The following is a 22,375-nucleotide window of genomic DNA, read 5'->3' on the forward strand; positions in this document are numbered from 1 at the left end:
TAATTACTATTTGGATTTACACTGATTTTACACTGATTTTACACTGACTTTACACTGACTTAATATTATCACATAGGAAATATGAAATTGTATTTACTATATTTCCATTTATTATTCAATTTTGATAAATTCATATGAATACTTTAATAATCTTAAATAATATTAATGTGTAAATCCTCTTTATGATTATATAAAATTAATGTTACTTGTGAAATATTTAATAAATATTAAAAAATTGTTTCTTTTATTCTTTATTGTCAAAGCATTTTAATATTTTTTTAGTTCAATTATTTATATATAAATTTTAAAACTTCCTTGAGAGAAAAAAAAAAATATTTGAATTTTTATGACAACCAAATTTTCTTAATTTTATTCTTGATATTATTATAATTATTACAATCAATTACAACAACAATAATTTTATAAACGATCATTAATAATAAGGATAGACAGTATCTTAATAAGTACTTATATATTTTGATATATTATTACAAACAAATAAAAACTAGTTATTACATTTAAAAGCATAATAGCATTTCCAATATTTCATTAGCATATAATACATTAATACTTTGACATATTAAACTGTCAAATTTTGTTAATATTATATAATATTTTAAAATCACATCATTTAACATATCAATACAATTTTACAATAAATTTATATTTCAACTTTATAATACATTATTGTTCAATATTATATAGGACATAATATGCCTTCGATGTCAACAATACCTACAACAGACTCATCTATAAATAAAAATGATTTCAAAAATAATAATAAACCAACTTCATTATCACAACTACCTACAATTCAAACATCCACTATTTCAAATCCAAACATAACTTCGAATACACCAACTTCACTATCTAATAGTTATCCAAATCATTCTCATCCAAATTCTCATTTATATAATAATCATCAATTTCTATCGCCTAAATCTTCAAGACCTTCAACTTCATCTTCACCATCAAATTCATCAAATTCTGGATCAATTTCTGGGAATCTCAATCTTGCATTAAATTCACCATCACCAACTACTCCTACATTTGCAACAAGTTTTCCACCAACTATTCAAGAACAGTCTATAATTAATTTTAATTCAGCAGATTTTGATTTCATATTTGATGTAAGACCTTATAATTTATATTGCAAAAGTAGAATTCAAAAATCTATAAATTTATGTTTACCAACTACTTTATTAAAGCGAAATTCGCTTTGTTTAAATGATTTAATTAATATGGTTGATTTATCAACTGAATTAAAAGATGTATTTTTTAATCAATTAAAATCTGACGCCAACAAAAAATTAAATATATTGGTGTATGATCAATGTTCAACAAATGAAGCAATCACATTTCCATTGTATCAAACAATATCGAAATTTGAAAAGAATAACGATAAATTTGAAATTTACTACTTAAATGGTGGATTTTCAGGTGCATTAACTCAAAAACCAGATATAATTGAGAATACTCAAGTAATGTCAAATTCTAACGGTCATAGAAAAACTAAAAGTTTATCAGGTTTCACATTACCCTCAGCAACGAACTTCAAGACTAAATTTGTACAAAGCATCAAAAAGAATAATGACTACGATTCCGAAAAGAAGAAACTAGACGAAATAAAATCTTTGTCTCCAATCTCATATAAGTATAAATTAAATGAAATTCCAAAAGATTTGGACTTACCAAATTGGTTGGGGTTCATGAAAAATTCAACTAATGAAGATATTTTAAAACAATTAATTTCAAAATTCAATAAAATCGAAGATATTGAAAAAAGTAGATTAAATAAAATGGCATCAAATTTTAAATCATCATCACAACCAAATATTCAAGGTCAAGAAAAAATATTCTCACCATGTTGTTTATCATGTTCTTCAATTGATTTCCAATTACCAAAAGGTATAGAATTTGGTTATAAAAATAGATATAATAATGTTTGGCCATATGAACATTCAAGAGTTAAATTAGATCAACAACAATCACATGTACATAACCATCAACATAAAAAAGATGATTATTTCAATGGTAATTATATTAATGCTAATTCTTTGGTAGACAATGATTTCACTTATATAGCAACGCAAAATCCATTAGCCTCAACTATAGATGATTTCTGGACAACAATAATGCAAGAAGATATCAAAATTGTTATTAATTTAGATTCAAAACCTATTGAATATTTCAATCATTCATCTATTAAATCAATTGAAACTATAAAGACATCATTTACAGATTTCAAATTAAGATTAATCAATAAATCCATATATCATTTCCATTATTTAACTTGGCCAGATTTTGGAGTTCCAAAATCTTTCAAATCCATTATTGATTTGATTGAATTTAAAAACGAAATCACTAATATCAAAAACTTACCACATAAAATATTAGTTCATTGTAATGCTGGATGTGGTAGAACTGGAGTATTTATCACAATTGATTCCTTAATTCAAGCTTACAAAAACTCACCAAGTTCCATAAAGGATTCGAAAATTGATTTAGTTTACAAATTAGTCCAACATCAAAGAAGACAAAGAATTTCAATGGTTCAAAATTTAGATCAATTTATAGTTTGTTATGAAATATTTATTCATTACTACAAGACAAAGGAAGAAGAATCAAAAGAACAACAGAAACAAGATATTACAATGAAAACTGATGATTCAACTAATTCCAAAACATCTGGATCTTCATTACCAGGTGATTCAAATCAAGAAATGAAATTAGCAAACATTTGGGAAATCATAAATAATGTAGAACAATTTTCAAGACATTTAACACCAAACAATCAAAATAAAGAGATTACTGGATTTTTCGATAATCCAGGTGATGTATCAACCATTGATCATAATAATTCTGCAGGTGTTTCTAATGGGTACGACTCCAATGGTTTTAATTTGAATCTTAATGGTAATAGTGTTAATGGAGGTATATTAAATAATGATTCTAAAAATGAATGTCCTAACACTAGTGGTAATGGTGGTGGTGACTATTTTCAATTTCAAAATTCAATGCCTGTTACTTCAAGATAATTTCTGTTGTCTGGTATTTTAGTTCTGGTCAGTATATTTTATGTACATGGGTTTCATTTTACTTAGGTTTTTATAAAAATATATAATAATTTGGTTAATAAAAAGTTTTTAATCTTGTTTAATTCCTATAAACTTATTCAAAATTTACTTTAAATGTTTTCAGCTCTCATTTCTTTTAAAAATTCGATAGGTAATCCGAAAACAGGATTAATAACATTAGTAAATTTATCATCATTATTTTCAGTCGTTTTCTCCAAAAATCTTAGAGCCAAACAATCATCATCACCAGTTTTTAGTTCATCAACTTCATACTCATATTCACAAAGACTCAACCCCATCAAAGTATAATTAGTGTGATAAAAATCAACAGATTTATTAGGTTTATCTTTAAACCCACCTTTTTCAAAATTTTGAGAAATTCTTAAAATATAATTAAATAAACTATCTTTATTCATAAGATTATGACCAACCATTACCGAAATCATGGGGAATACAGCCCCAATCCAAAAACTATAACATGCATCAACTAATTTATTTGATCTACCATTAAAACCACCTTCTTCTGTTATTCTATCACAATTCCATTTAATAAAAGTATCCAAATTTTTAATCTTTTTTGAAACTTGATGTGGATCTGAATTTATTAAAAATAATGAAGCTATAGCACAAAAATTATAACCTCCATGAGATTCAGTATTTGGTATCCCAGCAAAACCACCTTCATAAGTTTGACAACTCAATATCCAATCTTCAACACCTTCAAGTAATTCGGAAGTTTTGATATTTAATAAAGTAGCAATCACTAAAACGCAATAAGTTGATCTTGTATCATATTCTCCATTCTCATGCATTATAAAAGCTGACTGATCATCATTTATACGGATTTTAAGACTCATTAACCAATCGTAAATGTTACTTTTGAGCTTCTTAAGGAGTGTATAATTTTTAGTTAATACCAATGTTAAAACACCTGCATATGTTGAAGCAACATGACCAATTTGATTTTTACCACCTGATATTCCCTTTTGACCATCTTCAATAATACAAGTTTCTATTTTAGCATTAATTAAATCAATTATTTCTTGATCTAAGACATTAAATTTTTTCTGAGGTTCTGATTGGTTTTTTATAGTATAAAATGAATTAATTAACCAATAAGTCATCCAAGGATGATTTGCATCTAATGATTTATAATAACTTGGTAATTTTGAATTAAGACATTTTAATACGTAATTTACATGTTGATCAGATTTAATATCTAATTGGGTGATATTTAAGTAATTCTCCAATATATCATTTGTAACTTCATCTTGTTGTATTGTTGTACTTGATTCATATAGTGAAGCTTTTAAGTGTGGTTTTGACATTTGCCAACCATATAACGTTGATAATTGTTCTAGCATTTCTTTTTGAGATAAGTTTGTATATATTTCTTCTTCTGATGATGATTCAATTTCTTGTTCAATTATTGATCTTTTCCTACCTAGTAGATTTATAAGATAATCAACTTGATTTCTTTGTTTTGATGTCATTTTTTATGGGTAATTAGAAATATATATGTATGTAATTAAATCATTATATTAGATAGTTGAAGTGGGGTGTATTGTATTGTTTTAATAATTTAATCTTGTATGGAAATATGAATTTTAGTTGGAATGAAATTTGTTTCAAATTTGAAATATTTTTTAAATTACTCTTTTTAGATTTGACAATGACAGTACAAAATTTAATACAATAAAGTAATGTTATTTACTGACTTCAAACTGTTACTTAAGATTAGTAGAAGTACATATTGAACAATTTCATGGATAAGGGATTGGAATAACGAAGTAATCTAAATTTGAACGCAATAAACGAAATTACTTTCTAGATTTATCAATACGAAAATTTTTATTTAAAACCTTTATAAATAATCGGAAAAAACTTCCAGGTTACAACTTTAATTATTTTGTAATAACGAAATATCGTAGTATTCAAGTCTGTACTGATATTTATATCTCAGTTAAGTTTTTCCTCATTATCATTAATTGTTTAGTCAAAAACTAGTAGTTTAGCTGCTGCTTTATATTCTTTGTAAAATAGTCACACAAAATATTTTGTTGCACTAAGTGAATATCATAATTTAATTCTAATCTTATCAAATAAAGGGCAAAGAATACAGTATCTACCCACTACAAAACGATTTCTATAATGTCACTTCCGAGATGGGTGGAATCACTATTTGATTCAAGGTATCAAAGACTAGGAACAAATGATGATGCTTCTACAAATAATAATAATAATCAGCAGCAAGATCAACAACTACCTGGAACATTTCCTAATGAATCATTACAACAACAAGAAATGAGAAGAGGAAATTCTTATAATTCACAATCACTAAATGAATTTGCTTCAGCCTTATTAAAATGGGTCAATTACTTACTAATACAACCAATTATAATATCACTAATAATTATATTTCGAATAGTTTCTAAAATATTGAATTCTTTATATTTCAAGAATTTAAATGCATCACCTTCACCGAATGATTTAGTTGATCCAATTGATAAAGTAAATAAATTTGTAAGAAATTTGGAAGATAATATCCAACCAAGAATAACCAACTTAATGGATTCACCATCACCTACTTCCATCACATCAAATCATTCACAATTACCACCATTTTATGAAGGTAGTTACACGCAAGCTTTATATATGGCAACTCATAGAGCTAAATTTTTATTTGTTTATTTAACTAATCCACAAAATGAGAACTCATCTTTCATATTTAATGAAATTATTTTGAATCCAGAATTCAATAAATTATTTTATTCATCTTCAAATAATAATAATATAATAATATGGGGTGGAGATTTAACTAATCCTGAAGCTTATCAATTAGCTAACAGTTTAAATGTTACAAAATTTCCATTTTTAGGACTTTTATGTTTAACAAGAACTACAAAAATGACACCAGATGGTCCCAAGAAGGATCCTGCTAAGATTTCATTAATTGCAAAATTACAAGGTGGTAATATAAAATCATCAACAAATGGAACGAATAGTGAAGAAGATGCAAGGATAATAATCAAAAACAAATTTCTCAAAAAGATTGAAAAGTATGAACCAGAACTAAAAATAATAAGACAAGAATATCAAGATCAATATATGACTGAAATTTTGAAAAAACAACAAGAATATAACTACTTATTGTCATTACAAAAGGATATACAAAAGAAGAACGCCAAACAAAAGGAAAAACAAATCAATGAATTTTTAAAAACAAAGTTACCTTATTTTCAAAGTTTTCAAATTCAACCAACTACTAACAGTAAAGATTATGCCAAAATTGTTTTAAAGTTTTCCGATTCAACTAGGAAGACAGTATTTTTTCCTAAAAATATAAAAGTAAAAAATATATACACATATCTTGAAGTGTTGAAAAGAAAGATGTTGGATGATTCATCCAAAAACAAAATACAAAATATTGATGAATTTGATGATGATGAAGACATTGATATTGATTATAGATTTAAAATTTCATCGCCTTTACCTCCAAGAATTGATTTAAGTACGAAAAAAGATGAGTTTATTGAAAACGTTGATATCATATACCCCAATGGTTTATTGTTAGTTGAAGATATATAGATGACAAAATTACAATGCAATAATTATTCATCACTTACATGTATTTATAACTACACAGATGAAACTATGCTATATTCATTATCTCATTATATCCTATTTAGATACTTTACTCTTTTTACTTTTTTTCTTATCTTTCTTTTTCAACCCAACAAATCCATTTTTCAAAACTTGTATATATTGTGACCAAAATTGATTAATTTGATCATTTTCAATAACTGTTGATAATTTTAATTTTTTATTTTTGGAATCTTTGTTGTTCTCACTATTCATTGATATTCTTATCAAAATTGGGTACGTTTCTGTATTTTCTATTATATCCTTGTCTGTCTGTTCTATTACGTTTGTTGGTAAGTCCTTTATTTGAGTTGATGATTTTGATTCTTTGATTTCGTCTTTATTTGATAATCTTTTCTGAGTTAAGTATACTGATGATTTACCATTGTTTTTCGTTACTATTTCATTTAACTGTTTCAAAAATTCTGAATTATCTACTCTTGTCATTATGGCTGTAGGTTATATTTTATTAGTGATTTGGTTTAGTTTTAGTATTTGATATTTTGTATTCTATAATTTTCTAAATCAATATTTTTTTTTTCACACTAAATTAATTGAATCAGTTTTCTGCTAAATTGTTGCAAAATTAATATGATAAACTTTCAATATGCGCTAACTAATTACATTCAATTTGATCTACTAAATCCATATCCAGCTTCACGTAGTATCATATAGAAATTTTGAAAATCTGGCTGCTCAAACTAAGCTAATTCCCTTCAGCGTCCTACGGGGTGCGATTTATATGCGTTTTTTCATGTATCAATTGTTCGTAAATTGGAGATATCAGAGATCTAGCTTAAACAAACATAAGGTTCAATACGAGTATAATTTGATAGTATCGATAAACTCTTCCTTGTGAGTTAAAGAGACTTCTCTCGTCTCATTGTAATAGAATTTTTGTTATTCTTTTGTTAAATACAATCATATGCTTACTTGTTTTTGTTGTATCATTTTTGAGAAAGGAATTATTTAGTAACAAAATTAATTCCTTTATAAATTATTAGTAAACAATAGTAAATCTTAATGAATAATTGTATAAGAAAATTAATAACCACACATTTATTATTCAACAATACACCAAAATATAGCATAAAATAATCATTCAAGAATAACACTCTGATCATAACAGAGTCTTCAACCTTGTATCATCATCATCGATCATTAAGATCAGTCTAAACCAAAACGTTACATTCACCCACATTCACATAGAATTATGTTTGATTCAATACTAAAGCTTATCAAAAGAAAACATGACGATAATAATGATCATAAATCTTCATCACATTTGGCCAAAAGATTAACAGCTTTGATAATATCGGTATTCATATCATTAGCAGCCGGGACACCTTATTTATATGGAGTTTATTCACCTCAATTAATCAAAAGATGTGGATTAACAACATCAGATTCAGCAACTATATCATTAGCAACAAACTTGGGTTCAGGATTAGGGGGATTACCAGGTGGAATAATTATTGATCATTTCGGACCTCAATTTGCAATTTTGGTGGGTTCAATATGTATATTTGTTGGATATTTTGCAATGTATGAAATTTATCAACATAAATATGATAATTTATTAGTTATATGTATATCAATGGTTTTTGTGGGGTTTGGTTCAATAACAAGTTATTTTGCAACACTAAAGGCTTCTCAAGCTAATTTCGTGAAACATAAATCAGCTGCCGGTTCATTGCCTGTTTCAGCTTATGGATCTGGTGCTACTTTTTTTTCAATAATATCTGCAACTTTTTTCAATAATAAGACTGGTGAATTATTCAAGTTTTTATCATTATTTTGTGGATCTGTTGCATTTGTTGGTTCGTTTTTTATACACATTTATGTTAATGATGATGATGATGAAGAAACTATTCACTCGCAACAAATTCCAAATAGATTTCAAGCTTTACCTCAAAATGAAAGTAATGTTGAATCAAGTAGTAGTAGTCAAGTCTTGAGTACACCAGAAGATGAATCATTATTGACTGATATTGGACCACCAGAACATTCAATGACAAGAGCCGCATCTTTAAAAGGTTCAATTTCGTATTGGGGAATTGGTGAAAGAACGCCAAGATCTTCTGTAAGTATACAAGAAGCAGAAGCAAATGAAATAGTGGAGAATTTAAGAAATATTAATAAAGATCAAAAACCTAAAAAAGATCAATTGAAATCTCCATATGAAACTTTAAAAGAACGTCTTACTCATAAGGTATATTTGATACATTATTTTATTGTGTCAATGGCTGCAGGTATCGGTCAAATGTATATTTTTAGTGTTGGTTTTATTGTTATTGCACAATTTTATTATAAAAATCATAAAGATGATGGCAGTGATAGTGATGATGAGAGCGAAATTAGTTCATTAGTAGTAAGACTAGTAAGTGCATTAACTCATGATCCAGAAGCAGCTTCGTTGCAAGCTATACAAGTTTCAATAATCTCAATAGCTTCATTTGTAGGTAGATTATTATCAGGATTTTTAAGTGATTATATTCATAAGAAATGGCATATACAAAGATTATGGATTGTTCAATTCACTTTAGCATTATTATGTTTTGGTCAATACTTAACAATAATAAATGTATCTTCGTTTCATTGGACATCGATAATATCAGCAATAATGGGAGGATCATATGGTTTAATATTTGGTACTTATCCGGCAATTATAGCTGATCAATTTGGTACAAAGACATTCTCGACTAATTGGGGTCTCATATGTACTGGACCATTATTTATATTGTACCTTTTAAATAAATATTTTGGCTGGATTTATGATTCACATACTGATAAAGAAACTGGTATTTGTTATTTAGGTAATGGTTGTTATATGGGAGCTTTTGAAGCAAGTTTAATATTGTGTGTTATTGCCTTTATAGTCACGGGTGTGTTGTTATATATTCAGAGAAAGAAATAGAATAGAGTTAAAGAAAATTGTCTAAAAATTTATAGATTTTTATATTTCTAATATACTTATTTAATTATTCACTTATTCGTATGTAATTATAAAAGCCAAAAGCTAACTTTACCTATCCAAAGACCAGCTGTGACTTCGTAGTGTTGTATTTGTGCCGTATATATTCCTATTCGAGGAACCGTTTTTTTTATTTTTTGTATCTTCTGAGATTGAAAGAATAGTCATATATTTCTCTAACTGAGATTTATTCATAAGTGATGAAGCACTAAGACCAGCATATAACATTATATTGTATAATTGCATTACGTTCTTGTTTTATTTGTTGAAGAGATCACAAACAAATAGCATAATCTGATGTCAAAGCTCTTATATATAGTACCAAATACAATTTTATTTCACAACAATGGAATTTGCAACATGTACTATGAGTATTACACTCGCTTTTAGATGGAAAATAAGAGAAATAGAAGACCAAAAATAAGATTCCATTCAACAGTCTGCAGTAGACAATCTTAATAAGTTTGTATTTGAAGCGTAATTGAACGGTCATTAGATAATAGAGCATTACTTAAATAAATCTGGCACGGCTTTTACAAAAATTATTGCTTGTTTCAGATTTTTAGTGCGTCGGGATTAAAGAGATTTGGAAAGCGAAATCTCTAGGAACTAAAAAAATTAAACTTTACATTTACGAAACATGGAATTTAAATTCCTTTAAACTCCACATTTGCTTGAGCTTAAATTGGCATCGAGACTGCAAATCATTTCTATTACTCTTACGTTCCAGCTTTTAGACTAAAATTAGATTTCACATACTTAGTTTACTAGTTATTCAGTGACTGCCAAATCTTATTCCCAAAAGCTTTGTTGTGAAAAATGAAAATAAATCTTTTCACCGCAAAACTTATGGGAATTACCTCAATTCAATCAAGCTGAATATATGATAGTAAATAATTTGAGAGCACTTTTGTAAGTTAAATGTAGTTAAATTGAGTTATTCTTAAAGTTTTCTCATTGGCAAATGTCATTTTATTTATACTACTTCAATTTGGTGACGTATAGGGGTTTTTTTGATTCAAAATATATAAAATAATATTTTTTTTGACAGCATAAATGACCTGAATTACATTGTTTATTTACATATTCCGCTTATGACTATTAAAGTGTAATTTAGAATGATGGTCTAGGCTCACAATTATAGCCAACGTACACTGATCATTATTGTAAAGACTAATTGGGATAGAAAACCGAGAACTTAAAAGAATAATAGCGAGGTTTCATTTCGAACGTTTTGACACAAATACAGAGCTTTTGTGAGGCTAAGCAACTGAGAACTGATATCTGTAGGGCTATTATTTGTTACAAGGTATTTATTGATTTCTACAAAAACTAACGATATGAACAAAAACGTCTATTGCTATGAAAAATTTAGTCCAATGAAATAAAATTACAAAAATTACACCAAAGCTAACGCAATTAATATGCAAACGTTCAACCAAGTAGGCAATTGATAACTCTCAGCACCAAAATTATGCGAAGATGAAGATTGAGCACTAACACTGTTTGTCGAGTTAATTGTTGATGCAATTGAGTCTTGACTTTGAGCCAATGTTCTAATACCAGGAGGATCTCCACCAGCAAAAGTATGACCATTATCATCACCTGGATTACCTAGATTTTGTTTTTGTCTCTCTTGTATTATTGCATAAACTTTAGCTTCACCACCAAAAGAAGGTGGTTGCATTGCAATTGAAGATGTAATTAAAAAGGTTTGAATAAATATAATTGTGAATCTCATTTTGAATTTGTTTAATGAATTTTCTTTTAACATCTTTTATCATAAAGTTCAAGTGAATTGGCCTGTTATTTATAAAAAATAAGTTATCTTGAAACTATATCTTTGTATGGGTAAGCAAATCTATCTTTATTTCAATAAATGACTGTTTGACTATGATATCAGGACTTTATGGAGTTTAAATGGAGTTAAATTGATCATTAAAAATGGTTGCAAATAAAAAAAAGTAGTACAAAAATGGAATTATAAACAAATAAACATTACTCACTTTCAGTTTGATATGAAATTGAAATTCCGCTCTATTTAGATAAAGTTAGTGTTTTATAAAATATGTAAGTCAAGTAATTTAAATTTAGACTAAAGTTTAGATTAAAAGTTTAAATGCCGTATAAAAAAAATAATAACTTTAGACCCCTTAATTGAATACCTTTACAATTTAATTATCACGTATAACATTACTAATTTGGAGTCAAATTTATTTATAGTTTAATACTATAGACCACTATACAAAAATAAAACTAAGTAAGATGTAAAATAATTGAACAAGTTGATTTGATTTCAACATTGAACTTTTGTTGGAAGTAAAATTGCCAGAACGACTCGACGTCTCATGTGAGGATTGTGAACTTGTCGAAAATGTTTCCACTGATTGTTGATTTGTTGAGGTGTCTGCAATTGATGTAGCTAAGCGCGCATTTGATTCAGTCGTTTTCGATGAAAAAATTTCTGAGCTATCAGGAGTAAGTGGAACATCATTGGAGTAAGGATCATATCTTGAAGCTAATGGTGGTTGAGGAGGATAATTTCCATCAATTGGACCATTTTTAATATAACTAGCTGCAAGCTTTAAAAAGATCGTTAAAAATATTAATTGGATTGTAACTGTTCTCATTGTTTTTGAATTAATGATTATTTACTGTAATTGTTTTGTTGACTGCAAAAGAAAGAGAAAAGTGTTCTTATCAAGAGGCAAGGAATTTAACACTGTATTTATGTTTTCAAAAATTGTCAATTAGTTGAGGAGTTTTGTTTTTTAATAAGAATCATTCTATCCCGATTAATTTTGCCACTAAAAACAAACCGTATATGCAACGTTTGACTAATGTTTTGAAAACATTGACTGAATCTAAATTGTCAAAACGGCTTTTACTTGATATTATTATGAACATGAAAGATTTACTATAAATAAACTTAAATTACACAAAATATGAAACTCTAAAATATTACGAAAGGAGATGAAAATTTAAAATTCCGTTGTGAAAAGGTTTTTGTTGGATCTAGGCTCTAGGTTCTATTTACTGGGCAAGCCTTTATACAAAAACAATCAAACGAGAAGAAAAATATACCAATTTTTGTAATGTTGCATTTATTTCTTTGTTGATAATTAGTAGTATAGTGATGAAAAAATTGTTTAACGAACGCGTTTAAATTGAGATCACTTTTCCATATGAGAGCATAAGATTATACAATAGAACATAGTTTTAAGTCTTTAACTTCAGTGGGCTTATTGTACCAAAAACTAGAAGACTCATCAATAATATTGTATTCCTCAGATTTGAACAAAAATTACTATCCATTGATCAATTGGAATTATTATTTTAGTTATAAGTAATTTAATTAATTAAATATTTTTTTCTGTCAAAATCTGTTACATCATAAGAAATTTTTATTTTGTTATAATTTTTTATTATATGTCTTTAAACAAATATATATTAATACCTTCTTTCAATTTTACCAATCACAAATAACAGTTTTCTGTTCAAATTATCACTATTTACATCGACGCATCTTAATATCCCTGAATCTTTTAAGTAATCATCAAGGCAATTTAATTAACTAAAGTAAAATTCAAATGTCATCTGAGGAAGTACCTATGAAAGATCTTTCTCACTCACAACAATCATCACAGACTATAAGTCAACAACCTAAATTTCAATATCAAAATGATGCAAAACCAATAACGACGCAGCCTCAATCAACAGATGATTTATCGGAGCCAATGAGATATCAACCACAATCTAATGAAACTTTAAATAACAATCAACTAAAACCTGAAAATTCTAATTCTTCATCTTCTTCATCATCAAGTTCTGGATCAGATTTTTCTGGTCATACAAATAGAAGTGGATATCATAGGGAAGGCAATGAATGTACTGAATTTTGTATAGAATTTTGCACATGTTTTGGAGTTGTTGATTGTTGTCCTAATAACGGTGATGGTTGTGTAACTTCAGTCGCAACTTTTGTAGGAAATCTTATATTTGGATGTTGTAAATGTTGATTTTAAATTATCTGACTACAATACTTATAAATTGGGTGAAGTAATTAATCAGTTGAAGTATATAAAGTTTTTCAAGGCTAAAAATTCAAAAGTACATACATGGAATTTATAATATATTCGACATATTATGTGACAGCTTATTACTGTAGACTGCAGCTCCAGATCTGGTCATTCCATTTCACTTCATTATATTTGACTTGTATATTCATGGCACAACGTATTTGAGCAGAACAAGAATTAAGATAACATTTAAGAAGAAGTTTCAAATGTTTCAACTTTTTTTGTGTTTGACCAAAACTTCTATGGTTCCTTACATTATAAGACGTTGAGATCAAGTTGGTACATATTATTGCATCTTATTACACTGGGAATTTATTTTTGTTGCAAATAAATTATAAAGAGAGAGAGATTTAAATATTACGCACTATTTTTTTTTACAACCAAATTTCAATCATTATTCAGTTTAATTAAAATCTTATGTTCAAGATGAAAAAGAAAGTAGATGATAATAAAAGAAGGTCAGTAACAACTCCTAATATTCAAGCATTAATGCAAAAAAGAAATAGTGCATATGTTGAAGAAGAAGCAAAAAATTTAATTAAAGTAAATCCATTCAAACTAGGTAGATCAAGTTCAGTTAATGTATTTATGGAATATGGTGGTGATTTTTCAGATGATCCAAATCCAATCAATGTAAAACCTCCAGTTCAATTACAATCACAAGCTCAATCATCTCAACTAAGTGCTAAAAATAAAATTGATTCTGAAACAGAAGATTTGGAGCTACAATATAATAATTCGGATAATTCTGTAACTGGAAATCAAACTGCATTTGATCCACTAGATATAGAAGCTTCACCTAGAGATACAGAACAAGTAATTATAGAACCTTACAATAGGGAAACAAATAAAAGGTACTCGTATTTACAACAATCTGAAAATGAAAACAATACAAATAACTTGCATATTCTGGAAACTCCTCAAAAAGTGGAACTTCATAAAATATCTCCTACAAAATGTACAGAAATACCTGTATTTGAAAAACCTATTCCTAACTTGAAACCAGCTACTAAAGTTTTGCCAAAATCAAAGAAATACTTGGGAAGGGGTACGAACATACCAAAAACCGAAGAAGGCCTCTCCTCAAATGCAAGCCTAGAAAAAGGTTTTGATGGTGGTTTAAATAAATCTCCAAATCTGAATGTTCTTTCACCGTTGGATTCAGATTCTAATAATGATTTTGAGTCAAACCTAAAATTCTCAGACGAGGGAAATTCACCAAGAAGAGATGCAACTGTTATATATACAAAAAAATCAAGTGAAAATGATTCTGGTGGTTCTTCAAAAGAGAAACATAATGAAGTTAAATCAAATTTTGGTCCTGGTGTACTTAGTTCTAGAAATCTGGTCATTATAGGTAGAACTTCAATTGATCGTAATCATCACAATCGGAATTCAAATGTTTCAGAATTTTCAAAAGATGAACCTTATAAGTCACCAACTCCTACACCAGAACTGGAAAGTTTTTCCAAAAAGGGTCTTCTAATTATTATTGTAAGTTTGGTCTGTATAATTGTTTTATTAATTTCTGGTTTTGTCCCTGCTATATATCAACTATCAAAAGGTACTCACGATTCAATCAACAATTATTTTCAAAATAGAAAAAATTTACCCCACCTACATGAATTAGTTGAGAAATATTTATATCAACAGAAAAATAAATTTGATTTTGGAACACCAATAAATACAATTGAAGGGTTAAATGAAGACGTCAAAAATGATCTGGAAGTTGTTCTGTTAATGAGTAGTGTTTCAAATTTAATGTTCCATGGAATTGCTTATTCTCCAATTAATGCATTAGAACCTTATTGTGGATTTGCAAAACATGATGCTATGTTGGATTTAGCTAAATTATCAACTATAACAACAAGAATAAGAACTTATGGAATGCAATGTGATCAAGCTGATCTAATTTTAGATGCAATAGAATTTATGAATTTAAATATGACTTTAGCTATGGGAGTATGGATTGGTCTGGATGATGAATTAAATAAACAACAGATGGATCAAATGAAAAAGATTATTGCAAGGCTACCTGAACCTTCAAAATTGATAAATTCAATATATATTGGGAATGAAGTACTATTTCGAGAAGATAAAACAGAAAAAGAATTAATTGGATATATACGTGATGCTAAAAATTTCTTAAAAATAATGAATATTGATGATATAGCAGTTGGTACATCAGAAATTGGTTCATTAATAAGTTCAAATTTATTAAAAAATTGTGATGTTATTGGAGCAAATATTCATCCATTTTTTGGAGGAATAGCAGTTGAAGATGCAATAAAGTGGACATTAGAATTTTTAGATTATCAAGTTAGATCATATAATGAAGAGATTGATACTCATATAGTTATTTCTGAAGTTGGTTGGCCAAGTGGAGGTGGTCTGTACGAGAAAGCTTATGCAAATAAAGAAAATTTAAAATATTTCATTAGTGAATTTTTATGCATTTTGAGAAACTTACCAATTGAATATTATTTTTTCGAAGCATTTGATGAACCATGGAAACAGGTATTTTGGTCACCAAATCAAAAATGGGAAACTCAATGGGGAATTTTTAATTCTGATAGACTGAATAAATTTTCTTTACAAAATTTAGGATGTATTTAGTCTATTTGTCTTTTAATATATTTTGCTAGAGATTAATTAAAGCCTTTAAAGCTGTACTTACTTTATGAAATTGATATAAATAGTGACTCTCAAATTTGATTAGTTTTCCAACCTCTTAAGATTATGAATCTCTGTCACCCAAGTTTGACAACCAAATTGATGCCAAAAATATTAGATAAAAAAGGTTTATCAAAATCGTGAAATTGTGTGTGAACTTAAATAGTTCTAGATCTAACAATACAGATGCCACAGAACGTTTCATTAATATTGCCTGATACTATGAAATCAGCTTGACTTACCAAATTCTTTGAAAAATGTGCAGTAGAAAGCAAGTAGTAAATCTGAAACTTCAAAAATTTGTGAGCAAAGCAAGACCGTGAAGACCTGCACAATTTCAAACCAAGAAATTGGCAACTTGTCCGAGTGGTTAAGGAGAAAGACTTGAATAGTTTGAACACAATTTAAGGTATCTTTTGGGCTTTGCCCGCGTAGGTTCGAGTCCTGCAGTTGTCGTATAATTTGGCTTCTTAAACTTTTTTTTTTGATTTTTGCATATAATTGCAAACCCGATGAATGCTGTAAATTTTTTGAATTTCTTTGTTCAACAGAATTAAACATCTGCAATAAAAGAAAACAAAAAATCGTAGAAGACTGGTGAGGAATGATTCATATCATTACTCTGAATTGATACAAATTTAGCCAAAAACTAATCTGAAACTTGACTTGGTAGCGTTAGCGAAATATAATACATCAATAAATTAAGAAAGTTAAATAATGGAACTCGGTTTATCACCTTTAAAAGTTACAGTGGCTTGACTTGTTTAAATCTTGCAGGTTGTGTAAATATAACAGATTCGAGATTACATGAAGTTAGTGACTGACCTGGACGGGCTTAGTGCAGAAGTATTATAAATAGAAAACTGAATCAAAAAATAATTTTGCAGAAGTGACAACTGTAATATCAGAAGTGTTGTTAAAACAGATTAACGGCAAATTTGACATTAAGGCAGATGAAGATGAAGTATTTCAATATAATCACTTAAAATTGAGTCTTGAATTTTTTGTTTTGATGATTATCTGAATAGTAAATATTCTTTTTGTTTCTTTACTGCTTTCCATATCAACTTGATTGATCAATTATATCTTATATTAATTTTTCTATTAATATAATAAAACAAAAAATTTTTAACGGCGATTGCTTTTTACTTTCAGCAGTATGTAAATAGTCCTTAATATTCAGTCTACTTTTAAATGAACTATTAAGTCTTATACTTTAATTTGTTTCAGCTTAACAGGGCTTTTCTTTATTTTCAAGTCAGAAATGTATATTGAATTTTATACCATGCAACTGTACTCATGGAAATTCACCTTTCCTCAAACCTATATACCCATCAGGAGAACTAGTAACATTCCTCCAAATATCACTCAATTTACCACCTTCAATACCTTGGTAACTAACAGTATTACCCCACCAATGTAAACTTGGTAAATTTATGAAAAATATGACTAATGAACTGAAAGCTACTCCAACTGTTAATCCACTACTCAAGATATAGTTGTAACGTTCCCATAAGTTTAAGTAGTTGGTTTTTAATTTGTACATAAATAAATATGACATATATAGACCTCCTGTGAAATATGATAACTAGAAATAATGAGTTAGTAAACAAATTTCTCAGCCAAAAAATCAATGACATCTTGTTTTGTATCAGGTGGTCTACTTGACCAACCAATTTCTAAATTGGTCGTTTGATGAATGAACAATTTCTTACATACGTTATATGGAGCGAAATCCAAAAACCCACCCATAATAATAGTAGGTTGAAAAGAGGTAGTAAATTTTCTAGGTCCATATTTTTTAAACAAAGCACAAGGCACCACAAGAATAGCACCCAACAAAAAACACCATTTGAAAACAGGATACAATTTAAAAACTTTAGCAGGTCCTATTTCACCATATTGAATTGATGAATAAAAATAAGTATTTGCTCCAGGACATTCTAGGTTGTATTTTTGATTTTGTTCACATAAATTTGGAATGTTTGAATCTAATAACCAATTTGTAATAATTAATGCTACAAATATGTTTATTAATGTTGATATTATTTGACCTTTGAAAACTGCTTTTGGTGGCAAGTGAGTATAATGAGCTAACTTTTGGTCTGTTATATAATTACTTGCTTGACTATCTATATTATATCCAAATGCTTTGAGAGTGATTAAAGCTAATCCTGAATTGGGGATCAAATAACCCACAATTAGTTCAATTAGCACATTTAATCCAAATGAAAATCCAGTAACTGATGCAATAGAAGTTAAAGGAATTAGGAATATGAAATTAACGAAAATGACCAAAAATATCCCCCATAATGGAGTTTCAACATCATAAAATGTAACAGTAGCTATTGCAAATGAGGTACTCACTACAAGAATAGTAATAAACCACCAATCGGGAACTTCCTTATACTTTGACATCATTTTACAATGTGGATCCTCTGAGTATCTACCAAATTGATTAGAATTTGATTTGAAAGCATCAGTTAATGAGATCCAAACACTAACAAAACTTGATTTCATTGAATTCCATTCTGTTGCAAAATTATAAAGTATTGAAAAAGGGTAAAGACAAAAGTGAGCTCCATAAATGACTAAATTAGCAGCTGAAAAATAGGGTGGTCCTATCTGTTGATATTTATCATTATCAAATTGATTCTTGTCATTTAATATAGAATGTACATCGTAGACTTCAGCCTTATTGTTGAATAAATAATTTGAATTTATTGGGAAATATGACGAATAATTATTATTTGTATAATAAACAATGACAATGACCAAAAACCCAAGTATACTACCAATATACCGATTAACATAACTGTAAAAAGGAAGTGTCAAACAACCACCAGCATCAATTCTATTCCAGTCAAAAGTAGGCCATGGATTCAACCCCAACCCCTTTGAAGAACCAGTAATATTAACCAAATGAATCAGCGATGGAGCAAACCAAGTAGTCCAATTAAAATTAGCTAAAGCTTTAAAGAAATAACTAGGCATCCAATTGTAGAGAAAACTGAATATTGCAACATAACTAAAAAATCTAAATCTCGTCATACTATGCAGATTATCTTCTTCATCCATTAATGCTTTATTTAATGCTATAGTAGGTAATATAGATGGCCATATTGAAGTACTCGGATAAACACATACTTTTTTCATGACCATTGCAAAACTAAAACCTAGAAATTGTGTAGATACAGATAAGAAAATTTGAAATGTTATAGTAACCCACTTTAATCCATAAAATTTGTCTAGTTTCATTACAAATATATTATACATCGAGTAAGGAACACCTGCTGAACACAGATATATTATTGTACTTAACATTAATTCTTTATATGTCCAAGGACCTGGATTTAGATCAATTATATATCTGAAAAACTTGAGTCTCTTGTTTGGTATGTATTGAGCCCATAATTTTCCACAAGGTAGTAGTAATACTTGAACTGTATGTGAGCTTAAACTGATATTAGGAATTCTATGAACAAAACATGTGTTGATGATTGATCCAATAAATGTCCAAGCAAAACCGATAAAGTATGCCCTGAAAGTTTCACATAGTATTGTTGGATCATCATATGGTTCGGTTATAGCCCGTACTTCTGGATATGGTGAATGATAATGTACTAATGCTGCTTCCAAACGAATTTGTAAATCCCAGTCAACTAAATTTAAGTATGATTTTTCATTATGGAAAATTCTGGATTCATCTTCTATTTCTATTTTAGTAAGTTGTTTACTTGTTGATGTTGTATGTAATAATTTTTCTAATAAATTGTACTCGTCCCGAGGAAAATTAACATCTTCAATATGATCAGCTAAAGTGTTCCGTATTATTTCAATCGCTGTATCTATTGACATTGTGTTTATAATATTTATCATATATTGTGCAGATTTAGGTAGATTTTGTATATTATTTAAATCTAAATCATGTAAGTCTATGTAACCTAATCTATGTAGTATTAATGATAATTGAGTTTTTGTTAAACTTAATGAATTGTTTTTATCATCATCTTCGTCTTCGTCATTTATTATAAAGTCATCCTCATGAATATTATCATTACTTTCTGGATATTGTTGTAGTTCAATATAATTCTGATCTATCATTCATAAAGTGAATTAAGTGAATTGATTTATTTGGTTGTGAAAAGTACTAAATTTCTGTTGATAAAGTAAAATGATTTCCATACGCGGAAATTTTTCAAATCAGATAAAGAAAAATCTGGGGCACACAAAAAATTAGAAAGATAAGAGTAGAAAATTACAAATAGCTAGTTGATCTGCTATAACGGTCATTACAATCATTAATATATTAAATTAAATAGATCATTAAGTTTTATCATTAACATCCATTGAATTTATCAAATCAATCAATTCCATTTCTTCTTGCCAAGCTCTATATTCAGCTTCTTCTAATTCATTTCGAGATATCCTATATTCTTCTTCTTCATCAGCAATTAAATCATCAATACTTCTATTGTTTAAAAATTCATCGATTTGTATATTATGTTCGATTTTTTCATCACTCTGTAGTTGTTGATCATTTGTTTTATCTCTCTTCTCGATTAATTTATCATGACGATGTTGATCACGAACTTGTCGTATTTTATTATGTTTATTTCTTAAATTTAATGGTCTTGTTGGTGATAATCTATTATAATAATTAGATGTATTATGTGAATGACTATTTTTATAATGAGTTGGTTGATAATGAGTTGGCAGTTGTACCGGTGATGATGATAGTGGATTTAGTCGAGTTCTATTTCTTTTTTGTTGTTCATAATTTATCAGATCTAGTATTGACATTGAAGATATTGGACTTGAATTTGACGTATTATAACTCATCTTATCACTCCCTGGTGATGAATTCATTATTAATGATTTTGATATATAATTCTGTGTGTGTTGTAATATTATTTTTATTTAATTTAGTGTTGCGCGTCTTAAGTTAAATTATACTACTATGGAAACGAAAAAAGCCGCACATGAATATTTTGTATCAAAAAATATTTACGATACAATAAAATAAAATTCTTTTTTACAACCAAAATAATTCAAATTCAAAGTAATGGAAAAATTCAATACGAATTTTAACTTCAGCATTGACGATCAGGAATTTGAGAAATTTGATGAAGAAGATTTCTCATTGATGGAAGCAATTGCTGAAGATATTACTAGTAATTATTTATCTCACCTATTTTCAGTACCTGGCTTTAGAACTCGATTAGAAGTAGTAGATATGTTGCAAGAGGAAGAAATCGAAAGGTTCATTGATATAATAGATGAGAATATTGGAGATTTGTATGTGAGAAATAAAGGATCTGACTGGAGAGAAGAAAAAGAAGAAGAATTGACTGAACCAGGATTAATTTACGTATGGTTGAGTAAGGAAGAAGACGAAGAAGAAGAAGACAAAGACGAAGTAGATAAAGACGAAGATGAGAAAGAAACTAATAAATTTGTGGCATACTTATGCTTTAAACTTTGCTTGGATGATGAGGATAAATTAGTTTTGTATTTATATGAAATTCATGTGGTTAAAGATTATCAAGGTCAAAAGCTAGGTCAAGCTTTAATTAATAGATTTCATGAACTAACATTAGTTTTAAAAGGTTCAGCAAATAATTTATATGAACAAGTAGAAGGTACCGCGTTGACTGTATTCTCAAGTAATGAAAAAGCCTTAAATTGGTATACAAAAATGGGGTATAGAATCTTAGAAAGTTCACCTCAGGGTAAAAAATTAAGAAATGGTAAAATTACAAAACCAAGCTATTATTTGATGAGTAGATCTGCAGGATACTAGAGGCATGCCTCGAGATCAAAATGTTTCAATGGGATCAAGTAACAAAGAAGTGGACCATGAAGAATTTTTATCGGGTATTTTATCAACTCTTAACCATTGGGCAAAATTTAGTCATAATAAGGTTGGG

At 28.1% G+C, this 22,375-nt stretch overlaps 12 protein-coding genes across 12 annotated transcripts; 6 read left to right on the plus strand and 6 right to left on the minus strand. All coding sequences in view use genetic code 12, as the record gives it.

Annotated features, from left to right (window-relative positions):
- Positions 1–713: 713 nt before the first annotated feature.
- Positions 714–3,038, plus strand: PTP2 (tyrosine protein phosphatase; the record flags this gene model as incomplete). Its single annotated transcript, XM_051762254.1, has 1 exon — positions 714–3,038. One exon carries the CDS (start codon positions 714–716, stop codon positions 3,036–3,038), a length of 2,325 nt encoding a protein of 774 aa, XP_051621378.1.
- Positions 3,039–3,187: 149 nt separating this feature from the next.
- On the minus strand, positions 3,188–4,570 carry RAM1 (protein farnesyltransferase; the record flags this gene model as incomplete). The annotated part of the gene is made up of 1 exon (XM_051762255.1): positions 3,188–4,570. One exon carries the CDS (start codon positions 4,568–4,570, stop codon positions 3,188–3,190), a length of 1,383 nt encoding a protein of 460 aa, XP_051621379.1.
- Positions 4,571–5,228: 658 nt separating this feature from the next.
- KGF54_001842 (uncharacterized protein) lies at positions 5,229–6,665 on the plus strand (the record flags this gene model as incomplete). The annotated part of the gene is made up of 1 exon (XM_051762256.1): positions 5,229–6,665. One exon carries the CDS (start codon positions 5,229–5,231, stop codon positions 6,663–6,665), a length of 1,437 nt encoding a protein of 478 aa, XP_051621380.1.
- Positions 6,666–6,758: 93 nt separating this feature from the next.
- Positions 6,759–7,166, minus strand: KGF54_001843 (RNA-binding signal recognition particle subunit; the record flags this gene model as incomplete). Its single annotated transcript, XM_051762257.1, has 1 exon — positions 6,759–7,166. The coding sequence occupies one exon, from the start codon at positions 7,164–7,166 to the stop codon at positions 6,759–6,761; it is 408 nt and encodes a 135-aa protein (XP_051621381.1).
- A 766-nt stretch (positions 7,167–7,932) lies between these two features.
- KGF54_001844 (uncharacterized protein) lies at positions 7,933–9,636 on the plus strand (the record flags this gene model as incomplete). Its single annotated transcript, XM_051762258.1, has 1 exon — positions 7,933–9,636. One exon carries the CDS (start codon positions 7,933–7,935, stop codon positions 9,634–9,636), a length of 1,704 nt encoding a protein of 567 aa, XP_051621382.1.
- A 1,456-nt stretch (positions 9,637–11,092) lies between these two features.
- KGF54_001845 (uncharacterized protein) lies at positions 11,093–11,434 on the minus strand (the record flags this gene model as incomplete). Its single annotated transcript, XM_051762259.1, has 1 exon — positions 11,093–11,434. One exon carries the CDS (start codon positions 11,432–11,434, stop codon positions 11,093–11,095), a length of 342 nt encoding a protein of 113 aa, XP_051621383.1.
- A 499-nt stretch (positions 11,435–11,933) lies between these two features.
- On the minus strand, positions 11,934–12,323 carry KGF54_001846 (uncharacterized protein; the record flags this gene model as incomplete). The annotated part of the gene is made up of 1 exon (XM_051762260.1): positions 11,934–12,323. The coding sequence occupies one exon, from the start codon at positions 12,321–12,323 to the stop codon at positions 11,934–11,936; it is 390 nt and encodes a 129-aa protein (XP_051621384.1).
- Positions 12,324–13,283: 960 nt separating this feature from the next.
- Positions 13,284–13,712, plus strand: KGF54_001847 (uncharacterized protein; the record flags this gene model as incomplete). The annotated part of the gene is made up of 1 exon (XM_051762261.1): positions 13,284–13,712. One exon carries the CDS (start codon positions 13,284–13,286, stop codon positions 13,710–13,712), a length of 429 nt encoding a protein of 142 aa, XP_051621385.1.
- Positions 13,713–14,189: 477 nt separating this feature from the next.
- On the plus strand, positions 14,190–16,388 carry KGF54_001848 (uncharacterized protein; the record flags this gene model as incomplete). The annotated part of the gene is made up of 1 exon (XM_051762262.1): positions 14,190–16,388. One exon carries the CDS (start codon positions 14,190–14,192, stop codon positions 16,386–16,388), a length of 2,199 nt encoding a protein of 732 aa, XP_051621386.1.
- A 1,354-nt stretch (positions 16,389–17,742) lies between these two features.
- Positions 17,743–20,549, minus strand: OPT6 (Opt6p; the record flags this gene model as incomplete). The annotated part of the gene is made up of 2 exons (XM_051762263.1): positions 17,743–18,033; positions 18,165–20,549. 2 exons carry the CDS (start codon positions 20,547–20,549, stop codon positions 17,743–17,745), a joined length of 2,676 nt encoding a protein of 891 aa, XP_051621387.1.
- Positions 20,550–20,771: 222 nt separating this feature from the next.
- On the minus strand, positions 20,772–21,314 carry KGF54_001850 (uncharacterized protein; the record flags this gene model as incomplete). Its single annotated transcript, XM_051762265.1, has 1 exon — positions 20,772–21,314. One exon carries the CDS (start codon positions 21,312–21,314, stop codon positions 20,772–20,774), a length of 543 nt encoding a protein of 180 aa, XP_051621388.1.
- A 196-nt stretch (positions 21,315–21,510) lies between these two features.
- Positions 21,511–22,248, plus strand: NAT4 (Nat4p; the record flags this gene model as incomplete). Its single annotated transcript, XM_051762266.1, has 1 exon — positions 21,511–22,248. One exon carries the CDS (start codon positions 21,511–21,513, stop codon positions 22,246–22,248), a length of 738 nt encoding a protein of 245 aa, XP_051621389.1.
- Between the last annotated feature and the right edge of the window lie 127 nt (positions 22,249–22,375).

Source organism: Candida jiufengensis (genome assembly GCF_024610255.1).
Source record: "Candida jiufengensis strain CBS 10846 chromosome Unknown scaffold5, whole genome shotgun sequence".
NCBI classification, from domain to species: Eukaryota; Fungi; Ascomycota; class Pichiomycetes; order Serinales; family Debaryomycetaceae; genus Lodderomyces; species Lodderomyces jiufengensis.